The 18,462-nt window shown below is 43.5% G+C and overlaps 2 protein-coding genes across 2 annotated transcripts in view; both read right to left on the bottom strand.

The window, feature by feature from the left end:
* Positions 1 to 4,516, bottom strand: part of LOC143362481 (uncharacterized) — a 36,534-nt gene extending 32,018 nt beyond the window's left edge. Inside the window, exon 1 of the mRNA XM_076802698.1 lies at positions 4,200 to 4,516. Within this exon, the coding sequence (XP_076658813.1) occupies positions 4,200 to 4,209 (10 nt within the window). The 5' untranslated portion in view covers positions 4,210 to 4,516. The remainder of the gene's footprint in view (positions 1 to 4,199) is intronic.
* The window catches only part of Rgk3 (Rad, Gem/Kir family member 3), a 189,052-nt gene extending 171,404 nt beyond the window's left edge, over positions 1 to 17,648 (bottom strand). The window contains exon 1 of the mRNA XM_076802691.1: positions 17,637 to 17,648. The gene's annotated coding sequence lies outside the window, so the exon portion shown is untranslated. The remainder of the gene's footprint in view (positions 1 to 17,636) is intronic.
* Between the last annotated feature and the right edge of the window lie 814 nt (positions 17,649 to 18,462).

The following is an 18,462-nucleotide window of genomic DNA, read 5'->3' as shown; positions in this document are numbered from 1 at the left end:
AAATCTGCGAAAATACAGTGCACTAACTGTACAGCTGAAATGGATCACTATGGTGTCCCAGGACCCTGACACCGGCATAGTTCACCCGGATTTCGAAGAAATCAGGCGTTCGCCTGCAAAACAGCGCAACGTGGTTCCGCGGGTTTCGGGCTTGTTTCTGCGGGCCCACGGCTGGTCCCATTAGCGCGTGCAAATTATTCGAATATTATGCGCTGCAAATTAGAAAGCACCGGCGAGGTGGCCCGTTTGCGGGGCCCCCGGGGACCGTGCCGGTCGCCCCGGGATTTTAATTTAGCGGTTTTTTTTTAACTCACGGCCCCCGGGAACACGTGAAGCTCCTCGGAGGACGCATCCACAAGGAGATCAAATTACCGCGTCAATTACGGTGTCACGTCGTTAATTAACCGGTAGTCTGGCGAGTCGCGGAACACATCCTTCCGAATAGCGAGTCATTTCGCAGGTGAATCATCTCGTTGCCCGTGTGCCGTTGAAAAGAATGGTTACACGTAACAGTACGATGCCCGTGTTCAATTACAGGCTTGCTCGTTGATGACGGCCGTCGCGAGCCAAATCACTTTTTAATGCCTCGCGTTACGTTAGATCACTCTAGACCAACGATAGCGTCGCGACACCTTCGAAATGCACAATCCTGCGCAACTTTTAGACCACATTGTTTATCATTCTTCAAGCCTTATTTCACAATATCCCTTTGTGACCGAATGATTCCGTCACTGTGATCTTGGCCATTACAATTAAATTCTATTTAATTTCATTAATATATTAACACTAGGTTTACGGAGCACTAAAAGTGGCCAGTTTGGATTATTTTCCAAGGAATAAAATAATACATGTTAAATGAATTTCTATTTAATTCTATTATTTATGCTTTATTAATAGACCCTGAATTTTTCAGCCAAATAAAAATTGTTTGAGTCAGCTGTAAGGAATGGAAGTCAAATAAAGTAGCCTTATGTCCGTGAGTGATTTGAACAAGCCAAAAATGGTACAACAACCATGTCCATGAATTTTTCCAACGTTTTACCATACATGCATAAAATCCGCAGTATAGTTACTAATGTATTCGGTTTAAAACCTGCTCGAACCTCAGCGAGCTGCATAAAGAAGTGGCGTGTACTGCAGGGTTTTTGAAAAATATTTTGCGTTATGCGAACAACTTTGTTGAAAAAGATCGAGTTGTGGAAGGTGTGTTGTTCGTTACGGTGCAGTCGCGTGTCAATAGAGATAATGTTCCGCCCAATCGCGGTGCATTGTCAGACCAGTTTCCCGATAAGAATCAACAACGGCAGGTAATGCCGGCAGGGTTTCCCCGAGTTCTATCGTCTTCATTATGTAATGCCGGGGCTTTTTCTGAACGGTTCGCGTACTTTGACAGGAAAGATGGAAAATTCTCGTTACGCAAGGCTACCTTCGGAAAACGCCCGATTTCCCGGTGTTGTTTCCAGTTAGCAGTTCTTGCTAATCATTAAAACGGAGACGCACGGCTAATTTCTTCGCCGTCGGTTTCGCACGTTCTTCGCTGCATCTGATAAGCAAATGAAATTTTCCGAACGGTTTGTGTTAATAGTTACACATTACATAATCATTAGCATTTCGCGTGGGACTGTACAAGCCCCAATAATTCATTTAATAAGGGCACTCTATTCATTTATTAATTTATTAATATTGATATTTTGCTGTTGCTATTCCAGGGACAAATTAACACTAGCTTTACGGAGCACTAAAAGTGACTATTTTACATTACTTTATAAAAATAACAAGAATGTGCTACCCAAATTTTTTAAATAATATATACCCAAAGAAATAAATTTATTGAATAATTCCTCGTGGATGTATATTTGGAATTTTGATAATTGTAAATTAAAAATATTAGAACCCGTCATTTTGACAGGTCCCGTGAACCTAGTGTTAAATGGAGATAATTAGGGACGGATGAGGATTAATATCTTGACCAGAAAGTTCACTTTGCTCGTGATTTATTTATGGTGGAAGCTTCCCGTAAAACAATCTACTTTGTAAATTATCGCCTGAGTGTGTCTAAATGATGAATAACTCCGGTATATCGTGTAATCGGTCGCACTAATGCGTTGCGAGATAAAGTCGATACACGGTAGGCAGCGATCGGGGTTAAATAGGTGGCGTCAAAAATGATTCATAATAGATAAATTCTCGTTGTTCTTCCCAGAACGGCGCCCAATCAAATTCCAAAACGACCACACGACTTGAAAAAATGTACACCGTTCATTTTCAAAATAATTTGCTTCTAATTTTCCCTATTACAATAACTGCCTTTTAAAATTAACCTACAAAACTTTTATTTTTCGAACCGAATGGATACCAATGGTATTTCATCAATTTTAATTCGACGACACAAACTCATAAATTCGCAGGCTGTTTTCTGCAAATTCGTGAACTCCCAGGCAGTTTCGTAATGCACAGAACAGGTGAAAAATTTCCTTCGTTCGCTGAAGGACCTCTTCAGATCAAAGTGAAATAAAAATTCTGCACATTTTAGTTCATACAGACATTTTGTTGCAATAGGGAAGGTTATTATCGAAACGAACGCAACGTGCAAATGTAGAAAGATTTTCGTTGAATAAAGATCGCTGGAATAGAACAAGTCACATCGATTACCGGACAGTCCCGCATTCCAGATCGAGAAACCGTCGAGGAAGCGCCGGTTCTTTCATTCACTTTCGAGGATCGAGGATAAAACGACCGATAAAAAAGTTTACCGGCTTCTGCCGATGTGAATGGCGTTCGGAGAGCTCGTTGCGAGGATCCCGTGGCACACGAGCGATTTGCTACGGGCAAGTTTGCGCCTCCTTGATGCGAGGAGAAGCTTGAAATCCATTAGTTTCGTTAACGATAAGGATCAGGATCCACCACCACCGCCGCCGCCGCCGCCGCCGCGCCGGCCACGAAAAATAAAACCTAACCTCACCGGTCTCGGTCTCGGTCCCGCGTGCTCTCCTTCGGCGAGGAATTACTCGCACGACGACAGAACGCAACGGGAAAATTGATGTCCGCGGGAAAGCAAAAATTATGCTAGGGCTGCGGGCACGTGATTATGCTGGGATTGATGGAACCGGCGCGGAATATCTTCTTTAACCGATCGTCGGCCGGTTAACGTCGTTTTCTTCGATCTTTGTTGCACTGTGCTCTTTCTAAACGCCGAACACCGGACAACAATTTTGCACCGGAATTCCAACAAAATGGATCAAATTAATTTTCACTGCGATCTCTTAAGTAACCCTATTAGGATCTACCATGCATCAGAAGGTTACAAAAATCATTGTTATGACAAACTTTGTCTTATCCAATCTCGTATTATTGAATAAATTGTTCTGCGCGACTTTTATGGGCGGTCAGCGTGTTAAAACTTGTTCAAAGAAATTTGATTGTACAGAAAGAAAGGACGCGATCGTTTTATTAGGTGAAAAAAGAAAATGGATGAAATTTCATCCGACTATGAGATATGCAGTTTCAAGCTGCGAAACTCAAAATGTCCGAGGGAAATTAATCTTTTATGCACGCGGCTATTTTAAGTTTAGAACTCGGATTCGATCTAGAACGTTCTCGTTGCACACGATTTTTATTCTCCGCGTGCGTTCGAAATTGCATTTTCCGACACTGCACTTTTAAGGTCTTTTTGATCCAGTTTATAATTTTAACGCGTTGAATACACTGAAACAGTATGTTTAAATGCCTCGAATATTTTCACTGTGTTAATACCAAATACTAGTCTTCTTATTTCTTTTATTTGAATTGCTCATATATGAGAAAAATAAGTTGTTACCGTTCCAAACCGAACTCGCCCCTAATTCCCGGAGAGTGTACGATCTTCGGTATCTAAAACTGAGATGGAGGCTCCATCGAAGGGTTAATCGTTTTTCCTGTGATAGGAAGCGAGAGAAACGGAACGTTGGATGGAAAAAGTCGCGCGCGAACATTCTAATTGCAAGAGGGAAAGCAGGGCACCGTGTTGGAGGGATGAAGCAAAAGAAGAGACGCTATTTTCCCTTGGTAGGGACATGTGCGGAGTGAACCGATCGATTTTTCAGTGGCATCGGCTATTTTAAACGGAGCCACGCACCGCACCGGCGGCGTGTTTGCCGGTAAAACGCTCCGCTTCCTAGAAGGTTCGCATGAAACCGAGACTGATAGTGAGTCATTCTCACCTATTCGCATTCTCCGTGCTCGATGTTAATCCACCTTGTCGACGAGTCTGTGCTTCTCGATTTCACGAGCCTCTCTGTCCACAGGCTTCTCTCTCTCTCTCTCTCTCTTTCTGCTCCTTGGTCCCTCTCTCCTATCTCCCTTTCTCTTTCTTGCTCTCGGTGTCGTAGGACGGGTAACACAAACACCCACACACACATACAGACAAAACACGCGTGAGCGCGAGCGCGAGCGCGAACTCGAAGGGGGTCACTCGAACGATTGAGAATCGTGATCAGCGCACGCTCTGTAAGGACACTCTCGCCGTATCGGATTAATGAATGACTAGACAGGAGTGGAACTATGAATGAACACCGCATAGCACACTGGAGTACTATATAAGCGTACACATTGTGGGCGTCCTCCGCTCTCGGCCAATAAGATTCCCTTGCAGTGACTTGCACGCGGTCTAATACGATTACATCTCGACGCCGGTATTTTTCGCGGAAAGTCACCGACGACGCGCCGCCAGATAACCCGCGCCCGGACGCGCCACCGATCCCACCGATCGGCAACGTCACTTCCGCTTATCGAAAGCCACGGGAGGATCCCGTGAGAGCCAATGATTCATCCGCGACGCGCGAAATTACGACCCTTCTCGGCCAGTGACGACATCGCCGGCCGAAAATCCGGGGAACTCGCCTATTTGTTACAATTAGGTCTTCTTTAGAAACCTCTTGCGCGATCGAGTGATGTCACCCGCTCGAGAATTACGTATTCGTACGATCTCGACGATTATAGCCGGTGCATATTGTTGTAATTTCTATTGCAGCCGCGAGTTCTTTTGTTGCGCGTAGTGGTCGTTACGAGCCAACGATGGCAACGCGAATTCTTTGGATTTCGATGTTTTTGTTAAACGTGTGCGCGCTTCGAACGGTTTTTAATTGGTTCGAACAAAAAAAAAAAAAAAAACACGATGTTGTGTACATTGTTACATTATTCATTTCAGCTGTATGTTCTTTTGTCGTGACTAGTATATTCCCAATGGTAATGTGTATCGTTTGAATTTTCATGTTTTTGCTCAAGTGATGTTCGGAAAGTTTTTAAGTGGTTAGAGTAGCAATGGCTGTAACAATGTAACGATAAGATAATTCAAAATCTCATTTTCCTAGCTGGAACCCGTTAGTCTACAGCTATGAAAACTTGGACTGATTGGAATGCTATTTTCGGAAATAGTATTCGCAAAGGTATCGCGAATCGTTTTAATTTGAATATTTTTGTTAAACTTGTGTGCTGTTCGCACAGTTTTTACATGTCTAGATTACACATTGCCGTTACATTGCAACGATAAGATAGTTCAGGTCTCAGGTAGCTCAATTTTCGTTTGAATAATTATGTTGTTCTAAATATTTGTGATTCGTAAAAGACGGTCAAAGTAGTGTGTCAAGTGATAGAAATTAACGAATTAAAAGCATGTGCTGTTTCCAAGTGTCTGGAATTAAAATTGCACGCCGGGTGCAACGAGATAATTCAGGCATGGAAAATTTAATTTCGCCAGCTCGCATAATAGTTGACGGTTTGAAATTTTGATATGTAATTTGTTGAGTTTACCTGGATAGGGAAAAATTGTGAAGAGCAACTTCAACTTCATAGATCTAGCGTGATCCAACTGCATAATTGCCCTTATTTTTAAACAGCCGGCAGTGGAGGAACTCGTGAAAAGTATTTCGGACTTCATGGTACTCGTGTCGCACGCTTCTTCACGTCTTCTGGTCTAATTGCAAGTCCAATAATAGCAAGTCGGCCGCGGACTGACTCGGCAATTCGTATCAGATATAGCCTTAATGAAAAGATGTTGCAGTATCGCGAGCAGACACGCGTATGTGTGTAATAGAACGAGAGAAACCGTCTTTCTCCCGTTATCATCGAATGACTCACGCCCATTGTTGACCGAAGCGTGTTCAAGTCAGCAGATAATACTTATCAATTACATCATTATTCAGATATTCACGTTAGGTTTCCTGTGTTGATTTCCACGCATGTCGGTCGCGTTCCATTCCCGAGCGCTATCTTCCTTCTGTCTAATCATTTTCGGTCAAGTACTTTGCACAGCAAATCATGCGCGAATAGACGTTTCAGACGTCCCCCATTAAGTGCGAAACGTATGGACGTTTCGATCAAACTCTCCCGATGAAACAATAGCCCCCACACCTCGATCCCACACCGACATGCGATGCTAACGTTGCACAATGCCGACGTAAAAGATTGAAAATACGTGTCCCCGACTCGCACAATGAAAAATGCGATGATCAACCCTCGTTCAAGACTTGACATTCTATTTTGCTTCAATCACTGCGCGTATCGCTGATTTACAACGCCGTGCAAAATGATTTGCCGAACGATATTTGTAGTACAATACAATTCATCCGACAAAAATAGTAGGTACATTATTTTTGCTAACGTCAGAACGCATTCGATTCTCCATATTTTGTTCTGAAAGCAGTTCCAATGTCGACTATCCAACTTTCAGAAAATTATTCGCGTTGCTGTGACAGGCTCTACACGACACGTCAGTATAACGGTGCTGAAAAGGTTCGCATGATTATACACTGTCCGACAAAATAAAGTGAAGAAATGCGATTAAAAAAAAATTTCTTCGTGGCGTCGAAGGATATCTCTTCACACACCAAAAAGGTTTATCCTCCTGTCATCGATAGTTTTCTAGAAAATAATTTACAAAGATCGCCTGCTCTCATAACTGTTACGGAAGAGTCACGCTGAATTTCTCTTCATTCCATTTTCCCAAAGTTTCACGTTTAGACATTTTAGACTTTAGAGTTCTTCATAAATATTTGAAATTGAAATTTTCTCTGGCAAAAGTAGGTTCAGGCAATTTCCACGAAAATCGTAAAACTCTTGTGTCTCAGATAACACATTTCTGTCAGCGAATTATCCGATTTATTGTCCACAATAAAACCCGACCAGGTTATTTTGTATCGTTTTTGTAACAGTCTTCGGTAGGAATTCGAGAGAGCTCCTCGGGGTGGTCTCGATGTTTAATACTCGTTGAATGCCGTTTGCCATCGACACTCGTTATTATATCCGCGCGCGTGCAATAATTATTACCGTAGCCGCGATAAATCACAAACGTTCCCCGCGCGCAGAAATATTTTACAACTGTCATTTGAAATGGTTCTAGCGGAGCAACTGCTTATTTACGCTCAAAAATCGGAGCAAGGAGACATTAACCGGAGTATGGCGAAGTCAAGAGAGCCGGTGACGCAAGCGCCAGTGAACTTTGCGTGTTCCGCGACCAAGAAAGAATACGAGAATAAATCCCGCGAGATATGAAATCGTCGGCGGATTTATATTTCGAGCCGGACACAGGACGCGAGCGATCTTTTCGCAAATTATTGGCAACATCGGACGGTTTCGGTCGTCGCGTGCCAGGGAACCCTGGGACACACTCGTTGGTCAAGGACTCTCGGGGTCTCCCACTGGTAATCCAGCCGAATCGGGACCGGTTGGAAAGTTAATTAAATCATTTGGCCTGGCAATCCCCTCGCGGGTTGGCTCTCTTGTACGCGCGCGCGCCTTACAACCGATCAAACGCGTCAAATTATCTAAACAAGTTCCTTCGCGCGTGCGAAGATTCAATTACTATGGAAATTTACCGAGCCTGATGAATTTGCTCCACGAGCGCCTCGAGTGTCGCAAGTTTCGTTGTGCGTGCGCACGTTCACGCTGGGAATATCAGGTTGAATCATGAATAATTTCTGTTTTATTACATCAATTTTATTCGCCGGTCAAACGAGCGACAGTTGTTGCCACGTTAGCAGGTAACTTAAAAACAAGCCAATTACAATTTCTTCTTAGAACGGAAATTATTTTAATTATTTACAATTGAACCGGGCGCGTCAAAATGACACATTTCATGGATACACAATTCAATGTTGAAAATTTGGCGCTTTATCCGAATTTGAGAAAAAGATATTGGGCACTTCATTCGCACAACTGTAACTGGAAAGAAAAGATTACGGATCCTGGAAGCCGAGCAACATTCGTTTGGAAAATCTTTTCATACAGTATTTGGCGTCGTCGTGTTACCAGGCTCGCCCTGAATACGGCCGACGCGGCGCTGGAAGTGTTAAAGAATAGTGTCCACCATATATGACGAACGTGGCGGTCGTCGAAGAAACGAATCTAAAGAACTATATACCCCTGTGCCTCGAAGGAAAGTACTTTCTCAACGTGGGCCGGTGAATCGGCGCAGCCGCCGCCGCCGCCGCCGCCGAGTTTTTGCCTGTGTTACGGTGCACATACATGCATCGAACGCCGGGCATTCTTTATAAAGACGTTCCCGTTTCTCGCGGAATTCTCTCCTGACGGAGAGCAGCGCAGGATGTTTCCTGGAAGGTGGACCTGCACCTGTCGAGAATACTCCACAATGCCATGGGGCCAGCGCGGCGGCGTGTTCGCATCTCCTAGTCGCGTTCCTCGAGGCTCTCCACGGTGTTCCATGGGGGCCGAGGGGGGCCTCTGTTCCCACGGGAGTCCGCGGAAATGACAGAGCTGTTGCCCGTTTGCGGGACCTAGCCTCGCGTCGCAAGGATTTGCCTACGGCGCGGGACCCGAAGAGGAGTCACTTTTCTCCGGATATTAATAAGTTATAGCGGGTCGATCAGGCTGTGTGTTTCTTTCTTTTTCTTTCTTTTTTTCTGGGAAGGCGGACCCCGAACGGGGCAACAATGGCCGAATTCGCCACGGGAGACCCGGGGTCTCCCGAAGATGCGCCGGGATAGACTTTGACAACGCGATCTCGCCAGTGTTTCGTATTATATGCCCATGCCCCCGGGCCCGCAGATCAGATAAGCTCTTCGTTTGAAGCACCGACCGACGACCGACTTCTTCGGCATGATCTAGGTTCGCACGTATTTTCCTCCTGTCTTCGAACCACCATGCCGCGCGCTTCGCACACAGTCGTCGAAACCGCCCACACAAAGCCCAGATGAGCCGAGGGAATCGGAACACGGAAAGTAGCCAAAACGTGAAAAGGATTCCCGAATTCTAACGGACCCCCCGGCACAAACAAATCGCACCGAACATCGCTGTTCGGCTTGTGTCGGTTACAATCGGAGATGATCATTGTTTGCGCGCGTTTGGGAACTGCGTGCGATGACGTAGAGGAATGGGTGATGATGGGGACCCACAGTTTTAAATTCGTTTGAATTTTTGCTCAAAATATCGGCAAACTAACGAGACTACAAAGAATTTCATTAAATAGTATTATGAAAATATGTATTTTACATTACTTTATAAAAATAATAAGAACGCGTCTATCCACATTTTTAGCCATTTTTAAAAATAATATAATATTAATACTTTGGGTCAAAATAGACCCAGACCGGAGAGTTAATACGAGGTACAGCAGTGGGCGAATTAATCTAAAACACCAATATTTTTAATGTATTAGTGTTTTAAAGTTGGCAACATGACTATGTCAGTGGTAGCGGCCATTTTGTTGTACGCGTAATGGCCTAGTCTGTGCTGACCTGTTGAGAGGTATTGGCGTGTCGTTAGAGGTATTGACTAGTCAAAAGCACAACAAAATGGCCGCTACCACTAACCATATTGCCAACATTAAAAGACTAATAAGACATTAAAAATATTGGTGCGTTCACATTAATTAGCACACTGCTGTAGGGTAAGGATGGAATACATTTGCCAGGGCCAATAAAAGGAAAGATGCCCACTCGAATCACCTTTAATGTAACGATTGAATAAAATTACACGCGTGTCCGCCATCTTGTCAACGTAACAGGTTACCCGAAAAACGTAGGAACTGTCAACGGAAGAGAACCAAAAGGACCAAAACGAATTCGTCGATTGAATAGCGGATGGTGCGAGCGTGATTAATAAATGAAAAGCGGCTGAAATAGTTCTTTTGTTATCGCGTCGCAAGAGTCGACGGCAAATTGCGTTCGGATTGAGCGCGACACGACGACGTTGCCGCACAAGCGGCCGTCCCTTTTAATGGTGTTTTCGCGTTTCCTTTCACATCGATGGAAGGAAAAATCGAGAAAGACAGCGGCTGCGGCCGCTTTCGGTCCAGATTTGTGCGTATGATATAAAATCCGAGTACGTAATAGATTCCACGAACGGACATGGTAGGTGATACCTTGCTAAAATGGGTACATCCCGCCCGTTTACGTGTCGTATAGACAGTCAGGTTAAGACATCGTCCGGTAGCTAGACAGGTTGACAGGGGCTGAACCAATTACGCGGAATATTATCCTGCCGACGATTTACACTCCCCTGCAATCACCGTGATTAGTGTATCGCCGACACTCGTGTACAGGCATCTCGTAACCACAGCTAATTTGTAAACTCTGGCGTGTATTATACTCGCACGCATGCTTCTACACATATATAAGTATACATACATATATATATATATATATATTATATGTATTATACATGTATATATGTACCGGTAACTTACATAATTAGATAGGATCGTTCGACTGGATGCGGGAGAGCTGTCGTGGCTCTCGGACGCAGTCAGTGCGAAGCGTAACTGTATCCCTGATATGTCGGGCGTCGTTCATAGATTTAAACCTTGGATAAGGAGGCTCAATCATCGAGTCGCTTGTCCGCTAACGACAGCCGTCGATGCTCACATTTAAATGCACCGTCTTCCCTTCTTATTAATTGTCTACAATGTGATCGCGCACGTGCGCGCCGCATAATCCATGCCGCTCCCGACGTTGCACCTTGGCAACAGTCATTCCTCTTGCAATTACAACAATTTTCTACGTTAGACATTCGTCTTCTGTTGGCTGTCGATGCCTCCAAAGTCCGGTAAAACAATCGTCGTTCCGATCTTACTGTAATCATCACACTGCTTCCCATTTCGTGAAACTCACTGTGGTATTTCGGCAGAGTAACTTATAAATCGTAGTAAACATCTTCACTGCCGTGCCAGGCATATATAGGCGACGGAATTATTCCCCCAGGTCTCAAAATTAACTGTATTCAGTGTGTCGTATATCGTACATTTTATCTTAACAATTTTTATTTAATTAAATTGACTATTTTATGGAATTTTTGGGGTTGCAGGATTTCCAGTCAAGATGTTAATTAACACCACTGGTAATGTGCAAGAAGTACGTAAAATATGTTTAAAAGGATTTCTAAATAAACCAGTGTATAATCCAGGACGTGTGATCCAATTTTTAAAAATGTATCGTCTTTTTAAGAGTGTCCGAATGTTCTTCATTCGACGTGTTTGAAAATCCTGCGCATGTCGCGAGCGCATGAGCATCGATGCTCCGGTAATTATCGAAAATCGCGTCGGCACGATTGTGCGTTGATGTCGCAACAATTTCACGGTGCTCGCGCCGTGTTTCGACTGGCGATGTTTCACGCCAGGCAGGCCGCCAGGTAGACAGATACCTACCTGGAAACTACTTATTGTCACCTCTAACGAGGCCGTGACAAAAACTCAACAATTCGCAGGTGGGAATGCTGCCAGGTTATGAAAGTATCAATTGCGTTCTACGCCCAGCTCCTTAATGAGGGTAACAGAACCGTGAATCCGTTTCGATTTTTTCCCAACGTTCGACGTTGCACTACATACGCCAGATCGGGGAGAGAAAAAACATATCGCGGCTTCTACCATAACGATTTTTATACTTTTATTTTTGCACGACAGCTGGTGCACCGTACAACAATATACAGTTCGTGTTCGTACAACAGTTCGAATTTTCTCGTTTATATAGCTGGTCCCGATGGAAACAAAAAATGATCCACACAGTTCACCCACCGTTACGCGTTTTCATAATTTATCGACCACCGCGAACGTGGTTTTATGGGTCATAAGGTTCCACGGAGTGCATAGAGCGTCGATATTTCATACAAGAAAACAAAAGTAAATGCTACGGGAATGGTTGTATTTACGATCTCGTAAATCCGATCAAACTGCATTATGCAGTTGCCCGTTTGTAATTTCTACTCGTAACTCGACGGGTCAAGTGGTGTTTGCCGGGGAACGTATGTGGGCAAGATCCGAACTGCCAACTTAGGATCCATACAAGGTGTGATTCGGTATCCAGTGACGTCACTTCGCAGTTCTGGTGTTTCATTGTTCAAAGATAGACGTGTATCACTGGACACGAAGGGGAGCCGAGTTACCGAAGTTCATGCCAGTGGGACGCAGTCCACTATAAACGCCGCCAAACGCGTTGGTGTTCGAACTACCACCTATCGAGTGTCGCACTGCTAACAATTAGCTAGAGAGAGGTCGTTGAACGTTCGATGGAGTAATCGAAAAACCTCTGAACTGATGCCAGAAGCTTTCCAAAACCGGAGGAATTTATTTTGAAATTTTGAAATAACATTTTCTCTTAACACTTCAGTGGTACAGTACCTAGTGGACCTTTCGAAAATTCTGTATAAATTTTCTCAGACAAGCATGTAATTGAAGACTAAACAATCCAAATGGTCTAAAGAATTAGTACCATACAGTAGCAAAAGTTGCAATAGAGAAATTTTGTGGGGGGTCATCAGAGACCCCAGGTTAATGGAACAAAGCGAGGAAACAAAGGAACTGGATAAAACGTAAAAGAATGCTTCGAAATCGTAGCAAAAAATCCAGAAGAAGTGGAATTAGCCAATAAACGTCATCGCCTTCAGAATTAGCTACTTCGCGCGAGGATTTTGCATAAATTTAGCCTAGAGTCATGGATTCGTGAAATCGAGGATTAGTATCATTGCGCATCTAGAGAAATAGGATTGCTTTAAACGTTCAGGAATCCCGGGAAAATCCTTTGATCAAATCTGAAATAATTGCATAACGAGATACACATCTTTCTGAATTATACCGGTGAGTCAATACGAATTACTCTTCTGCTCACGTTCCGACCGATTTTTTTCGGGGGTGCAGCAATCGAGCGGGCGAGTAATTGTAACGTGATTACAGTGGGCTTCGCAATGATTAGAAACGATAAGAATCTCCCCATGACTCACTAACTTCCGTTCTAACGTTTTCTACTTTCCGATGCGCGGGTAGCTATTGGCCCGTTATCAATGGCAATGATTCAGTGCTGTTCACATAATAACATCATACGAGCGATCAGCTTGTCGTTGCTACATAGGAGAGATTTATAGTTGCGACAGGTAGAGGACGAGAAGAATGTTCGCATAATGTGTATGATTCCGTTCGGTTGAGTGAGAGAGAGAAAGAGAGAGAGAGAGAGAGAGAGAGAGAGAGAGAGAGAGAGAAGATAATGAAAAAGAAGCTAGCCGAGGCGTCGAATATACGCGGTCCATTATACTCGTATCAACATTCTTGGGCAAAAGTCATTACCGGTCTCCTTTGTATCCGGTGTTCATGATATTTGTACCAATAAGCGATGAGTAACAAGACGACCAGAAATCCCCGCGAAATGACGTATCATTACGCGCGTGTATGCGTTCGCGTTCGCACGGAGGCTTCGGGAATATGAAAGTATAAAACGAGAAACTGCAGCCAGAGAAGAGAAAGAAGTGCCGGACGACGAAAGAAGGGCAAATATCGCGTTTTTCGCGATTTTCTCACGCAGATAATTTCGACGATTAGCGCAAAAACGGGGTCCACACGGCGGCGATGTGATGCGATGGCGATGCGATGCGATGCGAAGCGGCGGGCAACGTCCGCGCGAGGAAACGGAGAGACAGAAATTGTTTTGCCGGTGCCGTATAATTTGCAGGGCCGCGGCCATCATGTATCATTTGCGGAAATTATAAATTCATTATTTCACAATTATTGTAATGTATTTGCGAAAACGTCGATCCCGCCGGAGCCCCACGAAAATGTCCGAGCCCAAAAGAAATGTGCACGCCTCCGCGAGTATTATACCTTCGGGCCCGTGCGAAATGCTTCACGTGACTCGCATCAGGCACCTAGAATTTTTTCGCACAATGGTTGAACAATTCGTTGAAAGAAGATAAAAATTTTTAATTCTATTCACTTAATTTCAGTTTCTTTTCAACGTATAATCCTAACGTTCAATGTTTGTTGCTCTATTATATAAAAATGCTCGTATGTGAACACTTTTATTCTTGAATTAGTTCAAATTACAGCTGTACAAATTAAATCTTGATCTTGCCTCCATGAAGTTGCTCATTTACAAAGAACCAAAATGTTATATGAGTCATAAAAATATACTCCACAATTTCCGACAAGTTTACACCGTACACAGATAGTAGACGAATCCAGTAAAAAGTTGGAATGTAAGACAAACTTACAATTGTTTAACACGTTCCTTACGAGAATTTGTTACGGCAGCAGCCAACTAGACAGTAGCCAAATAGAAATGTGTTTCTTCTTCTAACAATTTTAAGAAATTGAAAACAGTGTATTGGCATTTTTAACTACTTCTGATTTTTGTCACAAATGCATCCAATCCGCGGTATAGGCATGACATTTTATTAAATACGACGTGTTCTCTTATGAAGAAAAATGTCACAAAATTTGTGTGGAATTCACAAAAATGCCTGATGGTACGTATTATAATTGACGGCACGAATCAGTTTGCGCAGCCAGCGCAATGGCGGCGGTGGTATAATGACACGGGCATTACAATGGGGAATTCATTGACCAAGAAGGACGGTTCTGCGGAAGGCTCGATCAATTGTTAGGATCGTGAAGGATTGCAGTCCGTTGTATGCAGTCTGGCGTTATCGGCGCGACTGGAATTAATTCGTTTCGCGGCGTGAATGCGCGCACACCTTCGCCCGATGCGTTATTACGTTATTAGACTCGTGAGAGCCTTTGAACGCGCGTTTTACGAACGGCTACGCGACGAGACGCATTTACGTGGCCGGTTTTACGAGTGACCCGGTGCATCGAATCGAAGCGGCCGTTAACAACTTTCAACGAAAAGTCACATCGGCGGCGATCGGCGTCCAAGTGTGCCCGCCACTGGACAACAATACTTTCCTTCCGCGGCTATCTTATCTCCGTGAAATCCGGCCGGCTGAAAATAATGCTCCTTGTGCAGCCACGGTTTATTGATTTCGCGTTTCGTCACTCGTCTGTGAATTTCACACGAGACTTGCCACGCGTCTCGCCTCTATCGCCTATTTCGGCACAATGCTCGCCCGAATCTGCGGACCGAGCTCGCGAAACCAGCGCATGCAATCGTATTGTCCCCGAGGAATGCGCTTTCGATAGTGCAAGTTCATAATTTTCTGCCGCGAGACGCCTCTGCTGCTTACGAACGGACTGCATTAGATTGTTGCAGATGAAATGTCCGATTTGTGTAACGGTGACGATAAAGTAACTCCTGTTTTTTTGAAAGTGGTGTATAAAGAATATTTATTTTGTGTCTACGAATCTACGAGATTTCGAATTTTTTTAGTTTACGTCCGGTTGGAATTAATGATACAAGTGGCAGACACGTTGACTCAATGTTATCGCGATGGAGTGTGGGCTCTGATAACAGAATTTTATAATTTCTGGTGACTCCGCTGCTCCTCTGAATCATCGAGATTTCGAATTCCTTGGCTAGCACACGCGTTTTTAGATGCGTTCGGTGAAGTAGTGACAGAAATAGAAATAACTGTAAACAATATTATCTCAGAGGATTGCGACTTTTGATAATAAGATTTTATAATTTCAGGCGACTTTGTTGCTTTTCTGAATCATCGAGATTTCTTATTCCTTGGCTAGCACAGGTTTGTTTCAGACGCGTTCATCAAATTAGCGAGACAAACGGCAATAATGCATGAACAATATTATCGCGTTAGGAATGCGACTTTCGATAACAGAATTTTACAACTTCGTAGAGCCAAGCGTTCCTAACATTTTCCATCGATGAATCATCGGTACGTCGATTTTTCTGCATAGCGTTTGTTTACCGCGTTCGACGTGGGAAATTCGAATCTCGAATAATTCACCGGCTAAAATAGAAATAATTATTATATCCGCGAGGGAAACTGGGCGAGCGCTTGTGATCTCACCGGTTGTTTAATCTACCTGGCCGGTCGGTGCTCGTGTCACAACTATAATTCACGCGGGACAGGTTGACGCGGGCCAAACCTTACGAATTTGAATATGAAACTTACGACTGTCTACGGCCGGAATCTGCATTCATATTGCTTGCAGCGCAGCTTGCAGGCCGAGGGGTATCATTGTGACAATAAAATTGTCGTTTGAAGAATTATACGGAGATATTATTCCCTAAATTATGGAAGAGGCGGTTATTTAGCACGCCCGGGTCCTTTGTGAATGTTTTGCGAGCCTCGCGAACAGATGTCGTTCCGTAAATTGCGGGTCGTCTTCGTTCGAACACGTTCTTCCTTACGAGGCTGTGGACGAGTCCGAAATCCTGCTCGATTTTCAATTTGCCATGCATTATACATAGGAGCTTTCTCTTTACTTCGAAATAACCTTACACCTCGTGATTACAACAAATCGGCGCTGTAACATTTCAAAATCCCCGATGGCGAATGAACCGAATTCTATTTTTATCTTAACACATCGTCGAATTATTTCATAATTTTAGTCTATGGAATTTTAGCTAAGAATCTCTTAATAGAATGTTCAACAGCAATAGCAATTTCAATCGTAAACCGGTCACCCACAGTATCGTGATTATTTTGTTCGAGATTGCTTTGTGTGTATTTTTGAACTTCTTTTTAGTACAGCACAATGATTGAAAAGCGTTCGCGTTCGCTCTCGTAAAGTCGAATTCACACTGTCACGCGTATGCGTGGAACGCGGACTGTTATTCGAGGTTACCGTTCAATTATAGAAACTGACAGTCACTGTATAATTGGTTGACAAACCTGCTTACGTTCAATTGCAACTTGTCTGTGCTTCAACCTCGAAATCGGGCGCGAACTTTTGCAATCATCCAATACAATGGGTGCCCGATCGTAACAGAGCCGTGCGAATTACGCGATTAATTGACGCCCGTAGGTTTCCCCGTGCGGAAGTTAGTCATCGTGAATTTTCGGTTACGCGTGCTTAACGGGAACGATCCTAGATAGACAAGATAGTCGAGGAAGGAAAAAGTCGGAAGTGCCGCTCGCGGAATAAAAACTATGCCATCTGGTTTCCGGTCGACGTTCTTCCAATAAAGCCGTTGCACGCTTTACGTGGCCGGAATCGCTTCTCGGAATATATCGTATCCAGCCGCGGACAAATATTTAGAGACATGGTCTCGCAACGTCGTCGCAACGTCATCGTGACGTCGTGCGGATCGACGATGACGCAAGGTCGTTTCATTGAGCAGAGGAGACGTTGATACGCGCGCGCTGCGCGCAGTCCCCGCACGTTTCGCTTGTGTGTATATTTTCGAACGATTGTCGTTAATTTTTGTCTATTTTTATCGGTGACGAGTCACGCGACATTTGTTGTGGCGAGAAACCGTAAGACATAATATCAGGATGACCTTAACCTTGCGCGTGCAAACGCCTTCCTCTGCACATGCTGATAGCGCTCGTTGCGAACGCTGTCATCAAGAGAGCTGCTTCTTTCGACTTCAACGTTTTGGAAAATAATTTCTCAAAACTTTCCGGTCAGCAGATTGTGGATTTTCACGCGAAATAAAAATTGTCCGCATCAATTACAGGAGACGGGAGCCAAACAAAATCGTTTCAGCTTAATTGCAACGAACCGGAGCAAAACAAAAATTTTTCTTTGGATTTTATAATAACTGACGATGCTTAGGACCACTTAGATCACAGCTTGGATTATTGATTTCTTAAAATATATATTTACAAAGATATTTCTTGCGGACACAGTAGTCTTTCCGATGTCCCCAACAGCTATTTATTACCAGAAATCAAGTTGAAGGTAATTTAACAATGTTTTTACCATTTTGTGTTTGTTCTATCCATTCTTTATATGAATGCCTAAAATCCGCAAATATAGGTTATGTTATTCGGGACAAATTGTTCCTCTACGAATGAAATCGCAATTGAAGAATAATTATAAATTCCCCAATCGTGTATCTTTGATTTCTAAAGCCCTATTAACCCTTTGCACTCGGCGCTATTTTCATTCTAAAACTATATTTTTCTTTCGTCTTAGAATATTTTCATTTTATTCATACGAAACTGATCCGATTTCCACATATAATATTTGGTTATTTAGTAATCTATTAAATACAAATTTTGTAATGTAGCAAATACATTGTAACATTTTTTGTAATTTCTTTGAAATAATGCCACAACAATTTCTAGTGGTGCGTCAGAGTCGCCACTCGAGTGCAAAGGGTTAAATCCAAGTAAATAGAA

This window comes from Halictus rubicundus, chromosome 17 (genome assembly GCF_050948215.1).
Source record: "Halictus rubicundus isolate RS-2024b chromosome 17, iyHalRubi1_principal, whole genome shotgun sequence".
Taxonomy (NCBI): domain Eukaryota; kingdom Metazoa; phylum Arthropoda; class Insecta; order Hymenoptera; family Halictidae; genus Halictus; species Halictus rubicundus.
The sequence above is the reverse complement of the archived record's forward strand: the minus strand, read 5'-3'. Positions and strand labels throughout refer to the sequence as shown.